Source organism: Lithobates pipiens, unplaced genomic scaffold (assembly GCF_037356315.1).
Source record: "Lithobates pipiens isolate NorthernLeopardFrog02 unplaced genomic scaffold, aLitPip1_a1.2 Scaffold_8, whole genome shotgun sequence".
In the NCBI taxonomy this organism is placed as follows: Eukaryota; Metazoa; Chordata; class Amphibia; order Anura; family Ranidae; genus Lithobates; species Lithobates pipiens.
Window position 1 is genome coordinate 450,512,338 of NW_027507903.1, and position 25,932 is coordinate 450,538,269.

Here is a 25,932-nt window from a genome sequence, read left to right on the forward strand (position 1 = left end):
CCCCTGGCAACAAATGTGAGTACACTCCTAATTGAAAATGTCCAAATTGGGCCCAAAGTGTCAATATTTTGTGTGGCCACCATTATTTTCCAGCACTGCCTTAACCCTTATGGGCATGGAGTTCACCAGAGCTTCACACGTTGCCACGGAGCTGGTGAATGTTAGAGCTCTTTTCCTCAGAGCTTAAGCTTAGGTAAGCCCTTGAAACGTGTCAGCCATCTTGGGATATCGGCTTGATCCCCTCGACATAAGGTCCCGACTTGCCGGTGGTCAGAAAAGTATTCCTGTTAACTGGCAAAGCCTCATGCAAATGCTCGTTTGCAAGTATAAATTTTGCTTTGCCAATGTCCAATCACTTTTAGGTAATTGCCTATAACCCAGGGTAAATGAGTATCCAACCTGTGTCCTGTACTGTACTATTGAAATTTATAATAATTTAAGTGGATTGGCCCTTTAAATTGCTAATATAGGAAATTAATGATAATTTCCAAATATTCTTGCTATACAACATAGTTGTGGATTGAATGCTTTCAATAGAAATGCCTTTATTGTTATTGTAAATTCTGTATTATCTAGCATGCCCCATCAACTTGTCATACTGTAATTCTTCCCCCTAGTGGACTGCGAACGATAATGAAAACTCACCGTAATGTTATTGGTGTCTCGGATCAACTTGTTAATATCTTGAGCCTCCAAGGTAAGTTTCCAGGGATGATGCTGGAAGATGATACCTTCTCCGCCACAGCTGTACAGGGTGAATGAAGGTCCGTCACCTTCTGTTCCTGTAGGTGGTTTGTCCAAAATTAGCTTAATATCACATAATTAAAGATAGGCTTAAGATCATGACTGTAAACTCACCATTAGAGAATGGGGGCAGTGGTGGACCCCAGCACATCGAGTACACAGTCTTTTTATGATAAGTGCTAGAGATCTGTGGGGGCCTAGAGTGAGAAAAAGGAGCAAATTTACAGACAGCAGTCTTCCTCTTGTTATTGTACAGATTAAACATGAACACCAGACAGAATGTAAAATTTAAACAATGAATAAAGAACATTTTATTTACTTATTATTTTCACTGATTTAGAATATTTGCAGCACTACCCCAATTTGGAAAGCCCCACCCACTGGCCATGTACAGTCAGTCGTAAAGGAGACACTGCTAAGAGTGGCTTACGGGCAGCACTCCAGCCTTGCAGTGCTAGGGTCTTTGGCTTGAACCAGGACACTACCTGCATTGAATTTGCATGTTCTCCCTGTGTTTGATTGGTTTTCCTCCATTTACTCTAGTTTTCAAAGACTTGCTGGTAGGGTAATTGGCTTCTAATTTAGCCCTACTAGTTGTATGCATGCAAATTAAAAACCTGATGATTGTAAGCTACTTAAGGGCAGGGGTTGATGCAAATGTACAATATGTAAAGCGCTGCATAAATTTTCAGCGCTATAAAAATATCTGTAATCAAAAAAACAAAATCGGTGGTGATTCTGCATCACCATGCATCTAGCAATGGCCTAAAAATGATCATGTACCATATATAAAATATAGGGACAATGTCATGCATCCCCCCAGCTTTGGAGGATTAAAAAAAAAAAAAAAAAAAAAAAAAAAAAAAAAAGGGGCTTTAACAAATATGCACACGTCACAAGCCTGCGGTGTGGAAGTTCTAACGTCTCACCTCTTAGACCCAATTTTTGCTTGGGGTTTCCTAGGCTAGGGGTTTCTTTACATAGAAGATTGCTTTAGTGTATCAAGGAAGTAACTATTTAATATAGTTTTTGGATTCAACTTTTAGCTACTGCAGAGTTCAGAAATAGTGGCCCTTCACCCACTGCCTTTGGAGGTAACTAAAAACCCATGAGCAACTCTCCTGAAGTGTACACACATCTCATTTAGATACTTTGCATTGTGTTTATTGGCTAGAGGTCGACCGATATCGGTTTTTCTCTGGCCAATGCCGATATTTAGAAATCGCGGCGGCCGATGCCCGATATATCATGCCGATTTTTTTGGGCCGATATGTTAGGCCCGATTTCCCCCCCTCCATAACTTCACTCATCGCTTTCACACTGAGGCGATGTGATGGCAGGACGTTAAAAAGTCCTGCAAGCAGCATCTTTGAAGTGGCGTATACCGCTCCTCCACCACTCCTGCCCAAATGAATGGGCACCACTCCCGAAGCGCCTGCAATGCGATTTGGCAGCGGCACTTCATGGGCACATTTAACCCCTTCCTTGGCCAGTAGCTGGATTATAAGTGCCCCACTAGCAGCTGAAAATGACGGTAAAGCGCCACCAAAACTAGCAGCGTTTTACCATCAACACCTGCCCGCTCCAGTGTGAAAGCAGCCTTAAGTAATAAGCGATACAGAAAATTTCTTACATTTAAACATTTAATAAACAAAACAAACCTCCAATCAGTTCACTTGTATGTATAATTTAGATAAAATAAAAAAAAAAAACACAAACACACACACACACTATATATTAAATACACAAAAACAGGTAATCAAAACTTTTGGATGAAAAAACTGGGCTAACTTTACTGTTTTCGTTTTTTTTTTTTTTTAAATCATTAGTGTATTTTTTCCCCAAAAAATTGCGTTTGAAAGACCTCTGCGCAAATACCGTGTGACATAAAATATTGCAGCAACCGCTATTTTATTCCCTAGGGTCTCTGCTAAAAAATTTTGGGGTTCTAAGTGATTTTCTAGCAGAGCGGATTTTTACTTGTAAGCATCAAGCGTCAGAAAAGATTTAGTCTTTAAATGGTTAAACTGAGAACTCCTACACACAGAGCTCAGTTCATTGATAAATTATAAGCATTGTATCTCTTTGCTCTTTTCTTGGCAGACTGCCCAGAGAGGAGACAAAGTTGTTCCACTGAAGTCTTCAGGCAACTTGCATTGACTTCTATTACAGAAGTAATTTGCAAGTCACGCAATCGATGCTGATTAATTAAAAAACGCCAAATATCGGCCGGCCGGTGTATGGGTCAACCTCTATTATTGACAGAGTAAAGTACCTAATGGCAGTAAGGGGGGGGGGGGGGCTGTTCTAGCTCCTGTTTATGTTCCACTGACCATAGCTGGAGCAGACAGATACTGTGAATGTTTTCTTATGAAACTACTCTTAAAATAAACATGTGCTAAATTTTATATTTTTAAAGTACAAGTCCAGCTTGGTCCGGACACAGCAAGATCCCAACTATTATCTTTGTTAGCTAGAAAAGCCAACTGTGTGTGCTTTCACTGCAGCCTCTGTTTAACTTCATGAATAAACATAATCAATTACCACCCACTGTCTAGTGAGTGTGCCCTTACTTGCCCCTGGAAGGGCAGATGGCATGGCTTAGTCATAAAAAGTCAGGCTCCAGTAACAAAGGGAAACTAAAACACAGAGGGGAACAAAATAGGCCTTCCTGGTTTCAGTCTCTGCATATTTTCGTCCATACTAATATGTATAGTTCATTTGAAATTAGTTCTATTGCATCATAGGCTGCTCAATTCGGAAAGCTGCTTGGAGCCTCCAGCTGTTTGCCTGGATATCCACCCTAACAATAGTCCAGTGCATTTCTCTTACTTGCTTGAGAAGACATCATAAATTCCAACCTTGCCATCATCAGTGCCAAATGCCAGGCTACCCTCTTTGGTGGGATGCCAGGAAAGCTAAAGAAAGCAAGAAAGATAAAAAAGAGAACAGAGAACAAATATGTGACTCATTGTCTGCCGTTAGCTGCCATTTTCATTATCCAACTGTAATTTTCCAAACAGGTAGTCTTTTACCCCATTAAACTCAGGCAATTTTTAAGACTTTACAACAAAAATGTATTAAGTCTTTTACTATAGGTGCTGGAGAAGAAAGAAGAACAACCGATGCCCTGTGCTGAAAATGCGGTAATAAAATCATTCATTCGTTAGTAACAGCCATCACGTTAAAGGCCTACTAGCTGTCAAACCCTTTCTTTATGCGCTTTATACCTACGACTGTACTCCATACTACTGTACAAGTAACATTATTAAATTTGCAGAATATATTTCAGTAGTTACTTGCATTAAAGGAGGGAATGAGGATATCTATAGAGCAGAGGTTGGAAAGATAGAGTTGTGTGCAGCAAATAATTTAACCCCCGAAAACATGAGAAAAACTAAAGAGCTAGATTTAGATTTTAGGAAAAACATGACTGAAATAACTTGACTTTTTATTAAGGTTGAACGTATGTGTATACTGTATATTTCAGAGAATTTTTTTGTGGTCAGTAAATGTACGTGCCGTTAAAAAAAAATCTCAGCAACGATTATACATTTTCAGACTACTAATCTACTACTACTGTTCAAAATACTACTACTCTTTAAATGAGAGTGTATTGGAGTACTGTATTTTAGTACTGTACCCAAATTGTACCGCAGTTAACAGAAACACTCTTCAGAAAATAGTTCTTCCTGCACAGAAAATAGTGTGTTGTAAACTTCCATGCCTAGCAAAAATGTATACTCTCAATGTGTTGGTAGAGCAGAGAAAATATAGGATTTATTCCATCCTTGCATTCACTTACTTGAATTACTACCATTAGGCAGAAGTTACAGGAATATTAAAGTTGGAATAAATAAGTTTAGAGAAATTCTTTATGCGGGCTATTAAAAAGAGAAGTACGTTATTTTTTTTAGAACCATACTTACCCATGTGGATGGAGCATCAGACCGATGCTGCTGCTGTCCCCCGGTGTCTCTGCACTGAGAATCGAGCAACCGAACACCGCCAATGGCTCAGTTCTCACTCCTCCCCGAGCGGAGAGATGCTGACAGACCATATCTCCTGCTCTGATCCTCCTTGCTCATTGGAGCGCTGAACTGTGGAGGAGTGGTCATCTCAGCGTATCGCTGAGACTGCCATCAATCAAGGCAGTTGACAGATCCAGACTTGGGAAGTCGGGATGACGCGCTGCCTCGACTTCAGAGCGCGCTGCCCCGACTTCAGAGCGCTCTCTGCTGAAAACCGGACACAGGAATGTAAAACGAACTGCACTCCTGTGACCCAGAGGAGAAGCCCAGCCTAAAAAGACTGGACTTCTCCTTTAAGGCAATGAATGGAAATATTAAATTCAAGTTAAGTAACAACTAGTTTTTGTATAACGTTTTATGGATGTGCACATGTAGTTTGCCTGTGCTTTTTAAAAATTGTAAGGAGTTACCTTTTCGAAAGTTTGTTGAAGATTTTACTTGCAATGACAATAAATCCTATCTATCCATCTACAGTGCCTCGAAAAAATATTCATACCCCTTGAAATTTTGCACATTTTGTCATGTTACAACCAAAAAACCTAAATGTATTTTATTGGAATTTTATGTGATAGACCAACACAAAGTGGTATGTAATTGTGAAGTGGAAGCAAAATGATAAATGTTTTTTAACATTTTTTACAAATAAATATCTGAAAAATGCATGCATTTGTATTCAGACCCCCCCCCCCCCCCCCCGGAACTACCGCCCCAGTCTCAAGTCTTTTGCAGACTCTTACAGGTTTTCTTATAAGATTGCCCTGTATTTGGCTCCATCCATCTTCTCATCAACTCTGACCAGCTTCCCTGTCTCTGCTGAAGAAATGCATCCCCACATGATGCTGCCACCATCATGTTTCACGGTGATGATGCACATCAGGGCTTTTTTGCTTTTAGGCCAAAAAGTTCAATTTTGGTCTCATCTGACCAGAGCACCTTCTTCCACATGTTTGCTGTGTCCCCCACATGGCTTCTCACAAACTGCACTTCTTATGGCTTTCTTTTAACAATGGCTTTCTTCTTGCCACCTTTTTATAAAGGCCAGATTTGTCCCATGGACAGATTCTCCCACCTGAGCTGTGGATCTCTGCAGCTCCTCCAGAGTTACCATGGGCCTCTGCTTCTCTGATTAATGCTCTCCTTGCCCGGCCTGTCAGTTTAGTTGGATGGCCTTGTCTTGGTAGGTTTGCAGTTGTGCCATACTCTTTCCATATTCAGAAGATGGATTGAACAGTGTTCCGTGAGATGTTCAAAGCTTGGGATATTTTTTTTATTTTTTTTTAAAACCTAACCCTGCTTTAGGCTTCTCCACAACTCTATCCCTGACCTGTCTGGTGTGCTCCTTGGCCTTCATGATGCAGTTTGTTCACTAAGGTTCTCTTACAAACCTCCGAGGACCTCACAGAACAGCTGTATATATATGGAGATTAAACACCACACAGGTGGACGCTATTTACTAATTAGGTGACTTCTGAAGGCAATTGGTTCCACTAGATTTTAGTTAGGGTATCAGAGTAAAGGGGGCTGAATACAAATGCACACCACATTGTTCAGATATTTGTAAAAGTAAATTAAAACCATTTATCATTTTACTTCCACTTCACATTTATGTGTCATTTTGTGTTGGTCTATTACATAAAATGCCAATAAAATACATTTGCATTTATGGTTGTAACGTGACAAAATATGAAAAATTTCAAGTGGTATGAATTCTTTTTCAAGGCACTGTATCTGTGTTGATCATGTAAACACTATGACAAAGAAACAGTGATCAAATACAAAATAAAGGCTTTATTCAGAAATACATGGTTCCAGCTTGCACGTTACATCAACTGTAAAGGGAAGGACACATCTGTTTATTACTGTAACTGTCTGATTCAATGTTAGTAACAAAAAATAAAATAATAAAAAAAATAAAAAGATTATAAAGTTAGGGTCCGTTCACACTAGAGCAGCAACTGGCGTTTTTCCTCATTGGAAGAACACCAGTCACTGCTACAGGACATAGAAAACAATTGTTTACTTTGTGCCCTGTTTTCACTACAACACAGCCCGAGGTGTGATGCAGTGTGGTGCTATAAATTACAGACATGCTGCATAATATCGCACGTCACTGGATGGCACTGCACAACAAGGGAAACACAGTCCACTGCTGTGCCATGAATGAAGTGTAACTTCAAATAAAGTTTCTGCGGGGAAAAAAGGGAGCTGTGCGATTGGATAAAACGGGCATCACATTGCTCCCTGCTGCATGTCAAAGCAGTCCAAAATGAACTGCTGCCCACACACTAAACAATATGAATAAGCCCCAGTTACACATGCCCTCTTCATCAGCAGATGGCTGCTTTTGTTTAGGTCTCTTAACCTAACCATAGATGGGTAGAATTTTGAACAGAAATTCTTAGGCAAGAAACGTTCTAAGAAAGTTTGTTCCTCTAATCATTACTGCCAAATAGATGTTAGTTTTTGATCAGTTATGAGAAGATTTGAAGGAGCAGGATGGAAAAAAAAATTTTTTTTCCAACAAGTGAATTTCTAACAGTGTATATGGTTTTTGTTCAGCAACGTCTTTTCATTCCAAAATCAAATATTAAAAGCAAGCAAAAATTTTTGAACGACATTCGAATGTTCTGAGAATTGTCGCACAAATTTGCCAGACTTTTCCTTCTAAATTCTATCCATCTTTGGCCAGATTTACACATTTTACATCTCCAGTCTTCTCTGATGAACATGCACTGTAAAAAAAAAAAAAAAAAAGTTTGTATGTACTAAATACCTTACTCAACCACTTACTGCAGTGACTTTGGACCTGATGCTTTGCCACAGTGTCTTTACATCATAGGAGTTCACCACAGACATAGTGTTCCACACACGGATCATGCTGTCACCTACTCCAATGGCCAGACATCCAGCAGCCACAGGGGAGAAAGCCAAGTTGTACACAAAGCCACCCAGGGAACTCAATGACCAACAGCAAGAGAGGGAGCCCAGATCCCAACACTTCACCTGCACATAATCCAAGTAATAAAAAAGAAATAAAAATCATGGCATAAAGACATTCCTTTTTATTTTTATGCAAAACAAGTAGAAATAATAATTAAAAGTCCACCCAATACAAATAGTTTCTATTTGAGTGGATACTGCTTGAATTATTAACTTGGTGGCTTCTTATATAACTCAGAAGGTCAAGGCGATCCCTCAGATTTCCCACCCTATGGGTTCACTCCTTTTGCAGTCATTACAAAGCCCAATAAATCTTCCTTCTTGAGTGATTGGTCTCACTCACCAGAGAATGAAAGTGTTGAAAGGGTGCGAGTACCAAATTAGCCTGTACAGCCTTCTAAAGATTTCATTTTGCAACAGCTAACATGTTTCAGGAACTCAATAACCCCCCCCCCCCTTCATCAGAGCTAAAAGCTAGACAATAGAGAAAATACAAAAATCCCCTAAATATTAAATAAGAATTATATATGCCAAATGTGTTCCTATTAAGAAAATAAATAAATCACAACAACACACGGACCATTGAGAAGTATAAAAACTTTTTGGAGTTTCTCTTTGGATTTCCCTGCCTCACTCTCCTCATCTTCCCTTCCAGGCATCAGTTCTACTCACTCTCTGTCCACAATGCTCTCAGTCTAACCTGCCTCTCAACAGCAACCAGCACAAATCTACTGTCCTTCTCCTCCCTGCCTTATTCCCCCCTCCCTTCTAGCCCCCTCCCCGGGACATTGCATTCCTACAGAGACACTCTCTGATGTCAAAATACACCGATCAGGTGCTGCAGCCACTGATCGATAACAGTTTTCCAATGCGGCCAATCTAAGGATCACCTTCGGTCAAGCAGGGGCGGCCACACAGAGATCAAAATGTGGCTGGTCCCTGCTGAATTGCCAAATTTCAATCCATCTATGAACAGCTTAAGAGACAGAGAAGAGCCAGTACAGACCTCCCAGGGAGAGGGACAGAGGGAACTCACTTAGGAGGTGGTTCCATTATTTCACAGCTCAGGTTGGTATTCCTAGAGTGAATTTTTATAATTGTGAGTCTCTGTTTTCAAACTGCCAAGGACAAAAGTAGCTTGTAGGGTTTATTTAAAAGCAGTATACCGTGTCCCTGGGGAAAAACAGAAAGGAGCAGATGCACCAGTTGAAAGCTGAAGAATCAGTTGACTCTACTGAGTAGAATCCCAACCTACCTACCTGTCCTTCCTCCTAAGACACTAAGCTAAAACATTACAGAGGGTGCCACCTACAGGGGGAAGATCAATGCATATTTTTTTGTATAGTGTTTACTCAGTTAGGGACAGGGTTTATATCCCAGAGGTCTGCCGTGCCCTCCAATAAATGTCTAGTGAATATGGCCATATGGATTGAACTTCAGCTGGTCCCTGCTGAACCAGCTGAATTCCGATGCATCCATGGCCAGCTTTGGAGGCATAATCATCCCTTATCTCATAGAAAATATAGAGAAAGGTGTTATTAAATGTTTGTGCACTGCTATGCTAAAGTGGCAAAGCTATGTGTTGACACCTCAGCAGGTCCCAAGCATGTTTGAGAAGAAGCAGCCATCTTTCTCTGTGAGACATCTGTCCATCTTCCAAAGCAAGTATGACCACTCTCAGGCTTAATGCAGACAAGTGTCATTTTACTTGTCTCTTCCATAATAGTTTGTCAACAGACAGATTTTTGAACTTGCATAGAAAATACATCATTACACAGAAAACGACGCTTTGCTGTACTACTGTGAAATATTATTCTGTGCCTCTCTTTCTGCAAAAATTTAATTGATTAAACAAAGTTCCAAGATACTGCATACTTAAGAGCTTCGTGGAACAAAACAATGCTCTAATCTAAAGTAAAGACTTTGTGAAATCCAATTCAGTTACAGTTACTTCAAAACTTACATCTCGATCCATAGATGTAGACAGAAGCAGTTCCCTCCCTTCTTCCGTCACAAGAGAACAAAGATTAAAAACAATTCGGGTATGGTTTTGTCCCTCTGAAGAGCCCAAGATACTCCATTTTTGTTTTCCAGATTTTGCCAGATCCCATAAGAGTAGCTCCCCCCTGAAGATGAAATAGAATACACTTAAATTGCTTTATTCAGATAACATATCCTGAAAATTGGCAGTGCTTTTCCTGACATGTGACCGTGCCTAGGCTTGTGAGTACAGTCTTCAAGCTGTAAATCCTGCTGTCTGAGAGGCACTGCTACCCGAGTTGAGTTGCATTTTTCTTGTCTCACCGGATGTGGAGTGAGATTTGCTGACATCACTACTGTGCTGCTTTTCTAAGTTGCCTTAAACTGTCTATATTGCCAAGAGCAACCAGATCAGGAGTAGGCAATCTCGGCACTCCAGCTGTTGAGAAACTACAAGTCCCATGATGTACTGCAAGACTGACACCCAATGGCATGAGAGTATGTGTAGTTTCACCACAAGCTGGAGTGCGGATGTTGGCTACCCCTGAACCAGATAATTCTGTTCATCTTCCACAGAAAGGCATTGAAAGGAAGAGTCAAATTTCTGCTGGCAACAATCATTTTCTTTAAAGTGGAAAATAAAGTCCTAATGGATAACTTCAGGCTGGCCCCTTTTGCAGGTGTAGCTTTGTAAAACATTAAAAATAAGTGTCTATGATGTTTAAAACCCAGTAATACACTGTCTCACTCTGCACTGCACTGCACATGCTCTGTTGCTCTCCATTTTTAGGCACTGCTGAGTTTGTAGAGACTGATCTGATGACAGACTTAATGTGGAACTTTAGTCAGAAAATTTGGTTCTAATAGATCACTTCAGGCTGGCCCCTTTGCAGGTATAGCTATTTAAAACATTAAAAATAAGTGTCTATACTGGGTACAATTCTGTCTTAACCCACTCTGCACTTGTAGTGGTCGATCTGCTGACAGCCTTAAGCTCACGTTCACATTGGGCCGATTTCCTGTACTACTTTTGACGACTTCGGAGGCGATTTGAATAGACATCTATGCATAAACCGGCACAGATGTCTGTCAAATCGTCCCCGAACTCGGACGGCATTGGCGGTTTGAAATCATCTGAATTTTCACAATTTCTAACCCGCATCAATGTGGACCTGGGCTAAACCAGAATTAAACCCTACCATCCTTTACAGCCAAGGAAGCTTCTGATTGGTCTGCAACTGCCATGGTGCTGCACATGTGATCCTTATAACACCAGCCATTTGGTGGTTTGACAGTTTGGTTGAGTACACAAGAAAATGTGACAGTATGCAATTCCGGCATTCCAGGAATGTACATTTTTTTTTTTTTTTTAAACCATTAAATCAATGGGTTTAGTTACGCTTTATGATTTACTTCTACTCAGGGACTCTGGGCTTCAGCAAAATAGCGGCCTCCAACAAGAACAAACAGGAGCAATGATGGAAGAAATTGACAGCACACACTAATTTTGGTCGCATAATTATCAAATGTGGAATGTATGATCCTCGCAAAGAACATTCTTTTTTATCAAGTTTTTATGGATAAAGTTCCACTTTAAAGCGGAATTACACCCTCCTATCCTTTACAGCCAATGAAGCTGGGAATTACACCTTCCTATTCTTTACAGCCAATGAAGCTGCTTCTGTTTGATCTGAAACTGCCATGGTGCTTCACATGATCATTTTTGACACCAGCCATTTGATGGTTTGAGTTGGTTGAAGACGCAACCAAAATGTGACAGTTAGCAATCCTGGCATTCCAGGAATGTAACTGTTTTTTAAAAACCATTAAATCATTGGGTTTAGTTCTACTTAATGATTTACTGCTGTTCAATGGGCTCTGGGCTTCAGCAAAATGGAAGACTCAGAGCAATGCTGGGGGCAATTTAAAACACCCACCAATTTTGGTATCACAATTAATAATGTGGAATGTGTGTCCCTTTCTAAAGGACATTATTTTTGATAAAGTTATAGTGTATATTAACAGCATGCCCTTTGTTCTGAGATGAATAAACTCTGAGCGCATTCTAAGGAGTTAAGCCATCCTGCCCCAGCCAAAGATGACAAACCTGGAAGAAAATCAGGTAAGGCAAGAGGGAGATTGCAGCTATTGCATCACTGGAAAGGGTGTTTTAGCAAATAAGTCTACTATAATGCTATACATATTTCCACATTGTGGCAAAACCCTGGGCACTAGCTGACCCAACTCAGCTAGTTGGGCAGCACAGTGGTGTAGTGGGTAGCACTCTCACCTAGCAGTCACTGGTTTTGGAATCCCAACAATGACATTACCATGACACTACCTGCCTGGAGTTTCCATGTTCTCCCTGTGCCTGCGTGGGTTTCCTCCGGGTTCTGCGGTTTCCTCCAACACTCCAAAGACATGCTGGTAGGTTAATTGGCTTCTGTCCAAAATTTTCCCCAGTATATGAATGGGAACCTTGGATTGAGGTTAGGGATTGATGTGAGTGTGCAATGCACAGGGTTAGGGACAAGTGTAGACACGCACCCACACTCACTCAGGTTGAACTGGATGGACTGGTGTCTTTATTCAACCTTACTAACTATGTAACTCAGGGCATCTTTATTTTTACAACTTCGGATAGCTCTGTGATTACCTCTGTCATTTAAGCATCAACAATGGGGTTTATTTACTAAAGCTGGTGAGTGCACAATTTGGTTTCTAGGCAAAAGTGAGCCTAGCAGCTTCCACATTTTATTGTTTTTATTGTTTAATTGAACAAGCTGAGGTTAGAAGCCGATTTGCTACCATCCACATCTGCACCAAATTCTGAGTGCACCAGTTTTAGTAAATCTCCCCCCATGTGTTTTATTCAAACCAGTTACAAAATGCACGGTTTAGCTTTCTCTGCTAGTAGAGCAGGAGCTATACTTCCAGCTCCGTGTTGCATCAGAGAAGCTGCTATGGCTCACACCAATAATGATTTTGTGTCCCCAAATGACTGTGTTCTCTTTGACATTAATAAAAGCACAACTTTTGATGTTGTGGCCATTGATGCCTCTCTGATCTGGTGGAGAGCTGAAGTACCGCTCCAGTGGTATTATCTTGAATAGCTAAACAGCGTTTTCAACCAATTTTAATGTCCAAGTGAACCTTCAGTTGAAATCAGCTAAATACATTCCAGGTGCATCAGAACAAAAACTGTTAAAATGTCATAGGCCTCGTGCACACACGTTTTTTTCCTCCTCTGCTCAAGGGGAGAAAAAAACTGGATTAAAATGCGCCTAAAATCACGTTTTGAACACCTCTTTTATGATGCACCTGGAATATATTTAGTGCTTTGAAAGGAAGAACACTACCCAATGAAGGGCAGAAGTACACACACATTACGCTATACAAAACTACGAAATTAAATCTGGAATTTGCAAAACCAGTGAACAGGTTAGCAAATAAGTCACTAATGATATGTCTCATGAAAAATAAATGATTCTTCAAAAAGATCTATTTACTACTAACCCAAAACAACTGGACAGTAACTGAGTGGGATGTCCATGTGGCCAGTAGAGAGTCAGCCATAGGCGCTCCTTGATGCCTGTATCAATGCCACTTCCACGGCGCTTCAAATAGGGTAACTTGAGTGTGGAAACACCTAGAAAAACAACCGAGAAAACAGTAACAGAAAGCGATTAGGCCTCTCTCCAAAGAGAAAACATGCAGCAGATTTAGGGGAGTAGATAAAGGGGGGGGGGGGCAGAGCATCCTGGCAAAATGCACGGACAGTGTCCCTGCCGTTTAGCCTCCGCATCAGCACAGCAGAAGCAATCAGAGTTTGGGTAACAAAAGTGCAGAAATAACTGCACTCCTCCCCAGGAGAAGTACAAGCAAGCGGTATGCCGTCCCTTCAGAGCGCATGCACTGGTGACATCACTGTAGCTTTCCATGTGAATATCTTCTAAACACCACAAGTTTTGGAGAAATTCACTATACCAACAGATATGCGTTATTATAGGCTTACTTGTAGGTAGTAGTTCAAAAGCTGGGTTTACTACAGTTTAAGACAAATAAAAGCCAACCATATTGACCAGGTGTGGTGAGCAGTGCCCAATATTGTTTTTTTTTTCCATCTCTTAAAACGTTTCATAAAATTTCTTAGGACACTTTTTTTTTTTAAGGTTTAAATAAATCACTGAATTTACTGCCCGCCACAATATGTTGCCCCTTGCTGCTCAACTAGCCCAGTAAGGTTAGCTAAAATCCAGTCTTGGATCTCATTCATACATCCTACATGACCATGGTGCAGCAAGTATACTGCAAAAACCTGCACCCGGCATCAGATGTTCTAAAATCTTCTCAGCCTGTACACTGAGTGATGGGCTGAAAAGAGCCAAGGCTGTCTGCTGCTGGAAAGATGTATCCACCTGTATCTGCACATCCGGTGGTTACCTGCAGGTAGGGATACATTTTGGCACTTGGCTAAAATCTCTCCGCATCCAGGGTCAGAAATGTGTCCCTAACAGCAGGTAACCACTGTGACCCACGGTTTATTAGTGTGTCACTCAGGCTCAGTCAATGTGGGGAGTAATGTAAATGATACCGAATGTGCTGCATGAGTGCTGGCGAGGGATGGAGCTCATCTCAGAGAAAAAAAAATCCCTGGTGCCGCACATCCACGGAGTCCTATCCCAATGTGTTTTGCTTTGTCCCTTGGAGCTTAAAGCGGGGTTCCACCCTAAAGTGGAACTTCCACTCATCGGAACCATCCCCCCTCCGGTGTCACAGTTGGCACCTTTCAGGGGGGTGCAGATACCTGTCTAAGACAGGTATTTGCACCCACTTCCAGGCATAGACTCCCATGGGAGTCTGCCGTTTCCTGTCCCGCGGCGCTGTCTGCCAGGACACACACGGGTCCCAGAGACAGCGCGGACCATTCCTAGTGCGCTGAGCGACTCGCTCATGCGCAGTAGGGGACCAGGAAGTGAAGCAGCAATGCTTCACTTCCTGATTTCCTCACCTAGAATGGTGGCGGCAGCAGCCAAGAGCCAAGCGATCGATTGGTCTTGGCTGCCGACATCACCGGACCCCAGGACAGGTGAGTGTCCATTTATTAAAAGTCAGCAGCTGTAGTATTTATAGCTGCTGGCTTTTAATATTTTTTTTGTAGGTGGAATCCCTCTTTAACCACTTGCAGACCGGACCATTTTGCTGGTCAAAGACCAGACCACTTTTTGCGATTCGGCACTGCGTCGCTTTAACTGACAATTGCGCGGTCGTGCGACGTGGCTCCCAAACAAAATTGACGTCCTTTTTTTCCCCACAAATAGAGCTTTCTTTTGGTGGTATTTGATCACCCCTGCGTTTTTTTTTTTTTGCGCTATAAACAAAAATAGAGCGACAATTTTGAAAAAAACGCATTATTTTTTACTTTTTGTTATAATAAATATCCCCAAAAATATATAAAAAAACATATTATTCCCTCAGTTTAGGCCGATACGTATTCTTCTACATATTTTTGGTAAAAAAAAAAAAATCGCAATAAGCGATCGATTGGTTTGCGCAAAAGTTATAGCGTTTACAAAATAGGGATAGTTTTATAGCATTTTTATTAATAATTTTTTCTTTTTATTTTTTTACTGGTTTTAGTAATGGCGGCGATCAGCGATTTTTATTGTGACTGCGACATTGTGGGGGACCCATCAGACATTTTTGGGACCATTGTCATTTATACAGTAATCACTGCTATATAAATGCAGTGATTCCTGTGTAAATGACACTGGCAGTGAAAGGGTTAACCAGTGGGTGGCAGTGTAGGGGTTAAGTGTTCCTAGGGGTGTGTTACTAACTGTGGGGGGGTTGGGCTTTCATTTAGTGAACACTGATCTCTGCTCCAATCACATGGAGCAGAGATCAGCGTCACTAGTTGCTAGGCAGAATGGAGAATTGTTGTTTACACAGCATTTCCTCCATTCGGCGCTCCGTGAGACGATCGCGGGGATGCCCGCGGCGATCGAGTCCGCGGGTCCCGCGACCGGACTCACGGGGGTCCCGACCAGCGCGGGAGCGCGCCGCCGCCGGCGCGCTCCCGATGGCAGGGCAGCATTGAATATTGGACGTACCTGTACGCCAATATGCCTGCCCGTGCCATTCTGTCGACGTACATCGTCGTGCGCTGGTCGGGAAGTGGTTAAACATGGGGACTACTGGATGTGCAGATACATGTTAACAGCAGTGGCTATTTTCAGCCCATCACTCAGGTGAACAGGATGAGCAGCTGACAAAAATTGGAATATCTGGAATCCTAGCTGTAGGTATTCTTGGTATTTTTTCTTTTTTTTTTTTTTTTTTTTTTATGTTTTTTACGTTTTTTTAGTTCAACCCAGCTGGCTAAATTGAAAAAAAAAATTCTAGGCGTTTTCCTTCTTTTTTCCCCACTGTACTAGGGTCCACTGTGTTTTAATGCGTTCCAATGCATTTCTGATTCGTTTACCACATTCCAGTACAGTCTAGTGCAGGAAAAATGCAGCATGTTCTACTTTTTTTCTGGAACGGGAATGCCCTGGCACTGAACGCACTGGTGTGAACTATGCCATTGGAAACCATATAACCTACTTTCTATGAGTTTTTAACCGGTTCCCGACCAGCGCACGCCGATGTACGTCGGCAGAATGGCACGGGCAGGCATATTGGCGTACAGGTACGTCCAATCTTCAATGCCGCCCTGGCATCACGAGCGCGCCCCAGTGAGTCCGGTCGCGGGTCCCGCGGACTCGATCGCCGTGGGCATACCCGCGATCGTCTCACAGGACGACTGAATGGAGGAAATGCTGTGTAAACAGCATTTCCCCATTCTGCCTACCAACTAGTGACGCTGATCTCTGCTCCATGTGATTGGAGCAGAGATCAGTGTTCACTAAATGAAAGCCCAGCCCCCCCACAGTTAGTAACACACCCCTAGGAACACTTAACCCCTACACTGCCACCCACTGGTTAACCTCTTCACTGCCAGTGTCATTTACACAGGAATCACTGCATTTATATAGCTGTGATTACTGTATAAATGACAATGGTTCCAAAAGTTCCGATGTGTCCGCCGCAATGTCGCAGTCACAATAAAAATCGCTGATCGCCGCCATTACTAGTAAAAAAAAAAAAAAAAAATTATATAACTATAACTTTTGCGCAAACCAATCAATCGCTTATTGCAATTTTTTTTACCAAAAATATGTAGAAGAATACATATTGGCCTAAACTGAGGGAAAAAAATGTTTTTTTTTATATATTTTTGGGGGATATTTATTATAACAAAAAGTAAAAAATAATGCGTTTTTTTCAAAATTGTCGCTCTATTTTTGTTTATAGCGCACAAAATAAAAACCGCAGGGGTGATCAAATACCACCAAAAGAAAGCTCTATTTGTGGGGAAAAAAAGGACGTAAATTTTGTTTGGGAGCCACATCACACGACCGCGCAATTGTCAGTTAAAGCAACGCAGTGCCGAATCGCAAAAAGTGGTCTGCTCTTTGACCAGCAAAATGGTCCGGTCTATAAGTGGTTAATGAAGAAAATAAAAACACAAACGACTGCATGTGGTGTGAACTGGCCCTAAAGAGGAACTCTTCCTATGGGAACATTCTGTTCCCTTACTTTGGAAAGATTTCCTATTGCTTCCGGTTGTGTCTATGGGACAGGAAATAACAGGAAATTTCCTCAGGGGTTTAATACTTCCCTACTCTTGCATCGTGGTCACAACAGATACCTTAATTTCTTGTCATTTCTTCAGACTATTAAAAAAAGCCAATGAATAAAAAAAAAAAACGAAACTAAAACTAATGCAGTCACCACATCTGAGAACTGGTAAGCTGCAATATATTGTTCTTGAGTTTTTTTTTTTTTTTTTTTAAATATTCTACAAAAAAGTATAGATTTTCTTTCTGATCTGCACTATCAAATTTGTGCTTATAGATGTGGTCTTGCTCACCTGCAGTGTGTTTTAACATGGCATCAGTCGATTAAATGCTCTTGTAACATGGAAGCAGTTATTTAGTCACTTATTACATGCCTTTAGCCATAGTTTCCTATAAGAGTCACTTACAGACAGTCTCTAGTTACACAGCAGTGATCTTTTGCAATGCCCTGTAGCACATCCCAAATCACTCCCTTGCAACATGGCAGCAATAAACTTGGTTACTGGGTGATATATGGTGGGTTCAACTGCTGTGTTTCATTTTGTGTAAAGGCGACTTTGAAAACGGTTGTAGTTGCAGGTATGAGTGGCATGCAGGTCAATAGAACAGCTCTCATGAGTCACTGGTATTCCATAAAGCTGCTAAGCTAAAAAAAATAACAACCCTAGTATACAGCAACACAGTTTGTAGTTTGATAATCAAGGCATTTTGTTTTCAACAGCTATATCGGTATAAATGTTTTTTAAATTTTTTTGTAATAGTTGTCTAATGACATTCAGCTGCAAACAACTTTATTGTATCAGTGTTAGTATGCAGAAGTCCTGCGCATATATATGGTTTGCATAACAATGCAGTAAGGTATGCTAGTCCCTGGGAGCCCACCTTTTCCTGTAGAGGAGTTCCATATACGGATAGTCTGATCTTTGCTGCCTGAGGCCAGGTAGCAGTCCTTGTTCTCAGTCTCTGGCAGGAGGTCTCCATTGGCTGAATTTTGCTCGGCTGCTGATGAAAAGAAAGAACACAGGCTCAGAATGGGATCCAGCACAGAGGGCGCAAACATGTAGGGAGCCAGACTTTTTTTTTTTAACCAAGTTCTAAAAACCCACTATAGAGGTTAGATGCCTTTAGTGTTTAGAATAAAGCTATAGATTAAATTAAAGGGAAAACTATCCTGTATTTGCAGTAACACATTGTGAATTATTTATGTACACCAAAAAGTACATTTTAACCTTCCAGGTTGTTGCTATTCCATATTTTAAAGCTCAACTGAAGTCTTATACATTTTTATCTTTTTTAGACAGACACTGCATTTCATAATTTGTGCCTGATTTTTCTTGGTACTGCCTTAAAATTATTTTTGTACAAATAGAAAATACTGCTTTCTGCTCTCCTACTCCAATGCTCTGTTCTGGGAAAGCTGCTTAACAGCTCATCACAAGTGTCCTCACACAGACTTGTAAGATGGGAAGGGTGTGGCTGCCTCTGACCAGACCTAGTGCTAAGCGCTGTTTATGGAGTGCAGGTAGGTTTCAAGGTGGTGCTTGTTGAACTGCACAGTCACTAAGACCACCTACATAGCTTCTGTAACAGGAAAGCAAATGTGCCCACTGCCCAGCACTAGATCATCCAGAGCCCCCCAGCCATCTGGGCAATATGGTTGTAGAACAGGGGTAGGCAACCTTTTGAGCACAGTGTGCCAAAAAATGTTTTCAAATAAATTGAGCGTGCCGATTTTATAACGAAAAGATGTCAACTTAACATTCTCAATCGTGAAAAGGATTTTTATAATGTGAATGCTGTAAACTACTTGAGTAGTGAGAAACTAACATCCTGCACTCTCATGCAGCCCCAATTCATGCACCTTCACACCTCAGTTCACTGTCCCCCCTGCACATCTGCCCCACCACTGTACTACCCTGCACATCTGCCCAAATCTGTACTACCCTGCACATCTGCCCAAATCTGTACTACCCTGCACATCTGCCCAAATCTGTACTACCCTGCACATCTGCCCCACCACTGTAACCCCCTGCACATCTGCCCAAATCTGTACTACCCTGCACATCTGCCCAAATCTGTACTACCCTGCACATCTGCCCAAATCTGTACTACCCTGCACATCTGCCCAAATCTGTACTACCCTGCACATCTGCCCAAATCTGTACTACCCTGCACATCTGCCCAAATCTGTACTACCCTGCACATCTGCCCAAATCTGTACTACCCTACACATCTGCCCCACCACTGTAACCCCCTGCACATCTGCCCCACCACTGTAACCCCCTGCACATCTGCCCCACCACTGTAACCCCCTGCACATCTGCCCAAATCTGTAACCCCCTGCACATCTGCCCAAATCTGTACTACCCTGCACATCTGCCCAAATCTGTACTACCCTGCACATCTGCCCAAATCTGTACTACCCTGCACATCTGCCCAAATCTGTACTACCCTGCACATCTGCCCCAATCTGTACTACCCTGCACATCTGCCCCACCACTGTAACCCCCTGCACATCTGCCCAAATCTGTACTACCCTGCACATCTGCCCCACCACTGTAACCCCCTGCACATCTGCCCCACCACTGTACCTGCCTGCACATCTGCTCCACCGCCGTACCCCCATGCTTTTCTGTCTCACCACTGAACCATCTTCTCATCTGTCCTAACACTGAACTTATCTGTTCATCTGCCCCGCCACTGTAACCCCCTTTCTCATCTGCCCCACCACTGTACCTCCTGCACATCTGTACTACCTGCTCTTCTGCCCCACCACTGTAACCCCCTTGCTCATATGTTCCACTGATGTACCTCCTTTCTCTTCTACACATCTGCCCAACCACTGTAACCCCCTGCTCATCTGTCCCATAAATGCACCTCCTTTCACATCTGCCCCACCGCCGAATCCCCCCTGCTCATCTGCCCCACCGCCGAATCCCCCCTGCTCATCTGCCCCACCGCCGAATCCCCCCTTCTCATCTGCCCCACCGCCGAATCCCCCCTTCTCATCTGCCCCACCGCTGAATCCCCCCTTCTCACCTGCCCCACCGCTGAATCCCCCCTTCTCACCTGCCCCACCGCTGAATCCCGCCTGCTCATCTGCCCCACCGCTGAATCCCGCCTGCTCATCTGCCCCACCGCTGAATCCCGCCTGCTCATCTATCTGCCCCACCGCTGAATCCCGCCTGCTCATCTGCCCCACCGCTGAATCCCGCCTGCTCATCTGCCCCACCGCTGAATCCCGCCTGCTCATCTGCCCCACTGCTGAATCCCGCCTGCTCATCTGCCCCACCGCTGAATCCCGCCTGCTCATCTGCCCCACCGCTGAATCCCGCCTGCTCATCTGCCCCACCGCTGAATCCCCCCTGCTCATCTTTCCCACCACTAACACCCTTCTCATGTGGACCAACACTTAACCTCCCCCCCGTTCATCTGCCCCATCATTGCATTGTACCCCCCTGCTTTTCTGTCCCACCACCGAACCACCTTTTTATCCCTCTCACTAGTGTACCTCCTTACACATCTGCTCTACCGCCATATCCCCATGCTCTTCTGTCTCACTACTAAATCGCCATTACATATGTTCTAACACTGAATCCATCTGCTCATCTGCCCCACCACTGTAACCCACTTTCTCATCTGCCCCACCATCGCACATCTGTCTCACCTCTGTACCCCCTACTCATCTGTCCCACCAATACACCTCCTTTCACATCTGTCCCAATGCTCTACCCCCCAACTTTTCTGTCCCACCACTGTAACCCCCTTCTCATCTGCCACATCACTGTATCCCCCCCCCACTCTTCTGTCCCACTGCTGAACCCCCTTCTTATCTCTTCCACCACTGTACCTCCCTTCACATCTGCCCCACCGCTGTGCCCTCCTGCTCTTCTGTGCCACCTCTGAACCCCTCCTGCTCATTTTACCCACCACTGTACCCTCTTCTCATCTATGATATGCAGAGTGGTGAAAAAAGCAGAGATGAGACACATCTACCTGTCCTGGCACACTCATCCTGCTGATCCACCTCTCGCATCTAGTCCATGTGCTTGTATGTGATGTCATATACATGCATCTGGAATGGATGCGCAATGATGAACTCAGGTCAGAGGCCTTTTCTGAAAGCAGTCGGCCTGTGTGCAGGATCATAAGTTGGGCCCCCGCAGCTGAGAAATAGTGTGGTGCTCTGCATCGCAGCAATAGTTGGGTGTGATTTTTGCGCTGAATATGGCTGAGGCTTAAAGGGGCACAGAATGCAGGGGTTCAGTAGTAAGTGATGTAACGATTCAGGAATGATTTCAACAAAGTTCCCAGAAGCTCAACAGTAATTCCACAAACTGTCACCTGATTGTAGTTTTCTCAATCACAATGAAATTTCTTCTTTCTGAGATCGGTAGTGGCAACCAAGCGGGTCATCTTCCTTCAGATGGTGGATGGGGCTACCAGGACTGCGATTGGCTTTAGCAGTGGCCAATGACAGTCCTCCTCCTAGCAACAGGGACTACCCATCCTAGCCGAACTGCACCCGATCTCTTCGCCATCACAAAAGCTGACGATTGCAGCTACAGCAAAGTTAGAGGACCAAACAACGTTTCCCATCTTTTACAATGTGTGGGGGTACAGTGCTTCCCCCTGCAGGTGTAGCGTGGGGAATTCTAAAATTGGAATGCATCAGTGTCTCACTGACCCTTCCCTGCGCTGTTCTGCTGATGGGGAGGGAGTAGATTGCCGGCAAAAGAGGCTTCAGATGCCGCTTTCGGTACCCATGTCCGGGGTTGCCTACCCCTGTTGTAGAAGAGGTGGGAAGAGAGCAAACCCCATATACACACACAATAATAGCCAAAGGGACTGCTCAGAATGAGGGAAATTAAAATAAACACAAAGAAGTTAAACTCCCTTGCCCAACTAACAAAATGGAGCAGGCTTAATCCCACAACCAGTCAGTGTGAAAGCTTGTTCTAGAGAAACGTGAGTGATGGTAGTATAGACATATGCTGTATCCTCCTGTGCAAGACTGCATCAACTAAATAGTACAAGAGGCATCTAGTCTAGAAGCATAAGAAGAGCACAACATTTCTGTTTCTTTATCTTATGTCAGTTGTCCTGTAGTAGGAGAAGGTACCTTGACGAGTAAGGATGCCACTCAGGTCAGCACACTTTCCCGGGTAGTAAAGAATTGTATTTGGCCTGGCTTTTATTTGTTAGTTACTTGTGAACTCCATCTAGATCTACTAGTCCATCCAACACTACCCTCTTCAGACAGTGCTGATGTCCAATGGTCTCTGCTATGCTCCTCCATTAGATAGAAGTGCTGGTCTAAAGCTGACAGATCAAAATTTAGAGGAAGATCTGCCTTAGGTCTTCTACTGCAGGTGAAAAACCAAGAGGCTGTAGACACAGGAGTACCTAGGCAACCTCACATACCAGAAGTACTGCTCAGATGCAAACAACATTTCTAGATGTTCCCTATAACATTGTAAATCTTAACTTTTTGGGTTTAAACGTACCCCATCCCTTACCTAGCAAACACTGGTCAGGCCACTGGCCAGGATATGTTAGAGTTTATAATTTGGCATATTTTTTTCTTGGGAATTTGTAGGCTTAGGCTGCTAGATTGTTTGCATGGCTGTACTTCCTATTTATGATTTGTATGACTGGTGTTTGCTACAGCATGTTTTCTTGTTGTCTTTAGGTTACTAACCATGAGTCCGAGACATCTGCCTCATATTGTATTATCTAGGTGTAAAACATTTTTTCATGAATGGTTTTAAATGTCCTGTTAATATTGTTGCTCATTAAGTTTACAAAATTCTTTTTTATTATCAGCCATATCTTTTGAATATACATGCAACGTGGATCCCGAGGAAGCAGTTGGATGCAAAATACACCGATCCACTGAATGTTAGCTCATGTGTATTATATATTCGATATGGTGACCTTGTGTATATTGATTTTAACTATTTTAATGTAATGTATAAATAAAGCTATATTTTTAAATTTACATTGTTGTGTGGGCACATGTTAAATCCCCATTTTCAGTCCTCCAACGGGTAGATTGGAAGCTTTGCATAGTGAATCATTCTGTCACAGTGCTACTTTAGAACAACAAAGTGTGGAAGTTATGGATAAAGCCTTAGCCTAGTAGTAAATCTGTTTTAAAATATTTCTCTGTTTCAGTTTAGTAATGCCTTTTTTGTGCAAAAGTAATGATAATATTATAAGATTATACTGCATTTGGCTGTCTGAAACGTATTTTTATTTAAAAATTACAGCTCAACTTTGGGCAATCAACTAAAACACAGCACGTATATTTGTAAATGGTTTTACCTGCCAGAGGATTTGTAATCCGGTTTTGTTATTCTACTGTTCTAGCCACCCCTGCCAAACAGCATAGCCAAATCCATTATCTAGAGAGGTTCAGGCGTTTTTCTAGTTTTATGTAAAATGCATTTAACCATATAAAACCATGGACACATCTCCTAATTAGGTGCCTGCAGTTCAGCTCCAACTGCATTTTATGCATTTCTAGTAGACTTATTAGAAATGTATCTCAATTACCGTAATTCCTTGAACATTAGAAAAACAAAAGCCGTAGAAGATACTACATTGCGTTTTTCAAGCTGTGTAGCACAGCACACTGTTGTTAATCTAACATGTTGTAGAGTATTAAATAATATACTGTACATAATTATAATAGGTCAATGTAGGGCCTGACAATTTAGGTGTTGTTTATTTGTTGTCCAATGAGTAAGCTGGAGACAGGGGGTGACAAAGGAAGCTGCTGTGATGAAAAAAAATGAGCAATGCGGCAGGAGTTTGGGAATAAAAAAAAAAAAAAAAAAGTGTCTAAACAGACAAATATTTTGGCAGATGAAATAGTTCACCCACATATACTTTGACTCTGTATTTAGCGGTTTAGACTTCCAGGTGAGGTGCTAAAGCAATCTAGAGGCCAATGCTTAAGTGCTAAACAAGGACAGTATATTTAGATTACGTTACATATTTCTCTGCATGCAGATTCAGCAAGCAAAACTGACTCCTGGTAGCGCAGCATTTTTTTTTGTAAATGATTCCGCGCTGCGCAACCTCCCTTTCATGCACCATGTGTGGCGGCACATATGCAGCAGGTTAACAGAGAACTCACTGGCATGTGTTTGTGTTTCTCTGTTTCACAGGCATTCAATAATAATCCAGCAATTTATCTAGCTAAAATAGGATTAGCACTAGAATAAAAAAATAGTTTCATCCAAAAGGCAGGCTATGTGCCCTTAGGGAGTTTTACTGCAAAGATTTCACGATTGACTGGAGTGTAACTTTAAACAACAATTTCTGAACTGTACAGAATACAAATGAAACAAGAGTCACTGCAGAAACCCTGACACACAGACAGAATGGCTGAATAAATTATGTGTTTTATCTCTGGAAACACATGGTTGTCAGTGGATTTTTTTTTTTTTTTAACAGATTAGCTAACTGATATACCTGGTGCATCTTCCAGCTTTTGATTCAACTCTTCCTCTCGGGGATGCAGGCACCATGCCAGGCAGTGGATCTCATCATCGTGTCCACGCAGACGATGCACCACATCTCCTCTGCGGCTGATATCTATGAGGACGATCATGCCGTCCTTGTACCTGGGAGAGATGAGACACATTACTAATGTTGATCCCAAGATAGCGGCATTTTCTACCAGTCACGTCACGTTCAGCTGCAGCTCTGGGCAGTATGAAAAAAAAAATGGGCACTTTATAGCATTCATCATCCATGAATAGCTTTATCCCTGGTTCAGACAGATGTGTTGTCTGGATAATGCCCATTGTTAGGCTGGTAAAACAAATATAATTGTTAAAAAGTGTCTTTCAAATACAGAGGCCCTCATTTTAGAAGGTGCATAGTCATGTGTAAATTGCAGTATTCTATTGTAACAAATTTCCAGTTACCTTTAAAAGGATAGAAAAGTGAAATGACAAAATATTGGCAATTCTTGTTCAACCAGCAGCACAGTGCTTAAAGAGGAAGTAAACCCTGATGAGTTTACTTCCTCTTTTTTTCCCTGCAAAGGTAAAGCATAATGGACTACTATGCATCGCATTAGTAGCCCATTATGTGTCACTTACCTGACACAGGAGCCAGCGAAGTCGCGCTGTCCCCTGTAGTCCGCCGCATCCATCTTGCTTGTGGCGTCTCGCAGCTCCGCCGCTGTCATTCGGCGAAGCCGCGATGACGTCACTCCCGCGCATGCGCACGGGAGTCGACAAATGCGGCAGCTCCATTTTTGGAACTGCCGCGTTCAGTGCGCCTGCGCGCCGCTGTCTACGGCGCATGCGCTGTGGACAGCGGTGCCTGTGTTCAGGCAAATATCTCCTAAACCGTATAGGTTTAGGAGATATTGCTTGGACCTACAGGTAAGCCTTAATCTAGGCTTACCTGTAGGTCAAAGTGGTTTGTAAGGGTTTACAACCACTTTAAAGTGGTCAGCACCACCTAGCAGCATTAGGGTCGTAGGTTCAAATCCCATCCACGGCACCATTTGCCTGGGGTTTGTATGTTCACCC

The 25,932-nt window shown here is 42.6% G+C and overlaps 1 protein-coding gene across 2 annotated transcripts in view; it reads right to left on the reverse strand.

Moving 5' to 3' along the window:
• The window catches only part of GEMIN5 (gem nuclear organelle associated protein 5), a 168,247-nt gene that overhangs the window by 107,681 nt on the left and 34,634 nt on the right, over nt 1-25,932 (reverse strand). The window contains exons 5-12 of one of the 2 annotated variants that reach the window (XM_077468384.1): nt 24,860-25,011; nt 18,260-18,376; nt 13,212-13,344; nt 9,679-9,841; nt 7,566-7,778; nt 3,577-3,662; nt 859-941; nt 646-782 (exon numbers count right to left, since the gene is read on the reverse strand). In XM_077468384.1, coding sequence (XP_077324510.1) covers nt 646-782; nt 859-941; nt 3,577-3,662; nt 7,566-7,778; nt 9,679-9,841; nt 13,212-13,344; nt 18,260-18,376; nt 24,860-25,011 — 1,084 coding nt within the window. Of the gene's footprint in view, nt 1-645; nt 783-858; nt 942-3,576; nt 3,663-7,565; nt 7,779-9,678; nt 9,842-13,211; nt 13,345-18,259; nt 18,380-24,859; nt 25,012-25,932 lie in introns of both variants that reach the window. The other variant, XM_077468382.1, reaches the window with a different exon arrangement.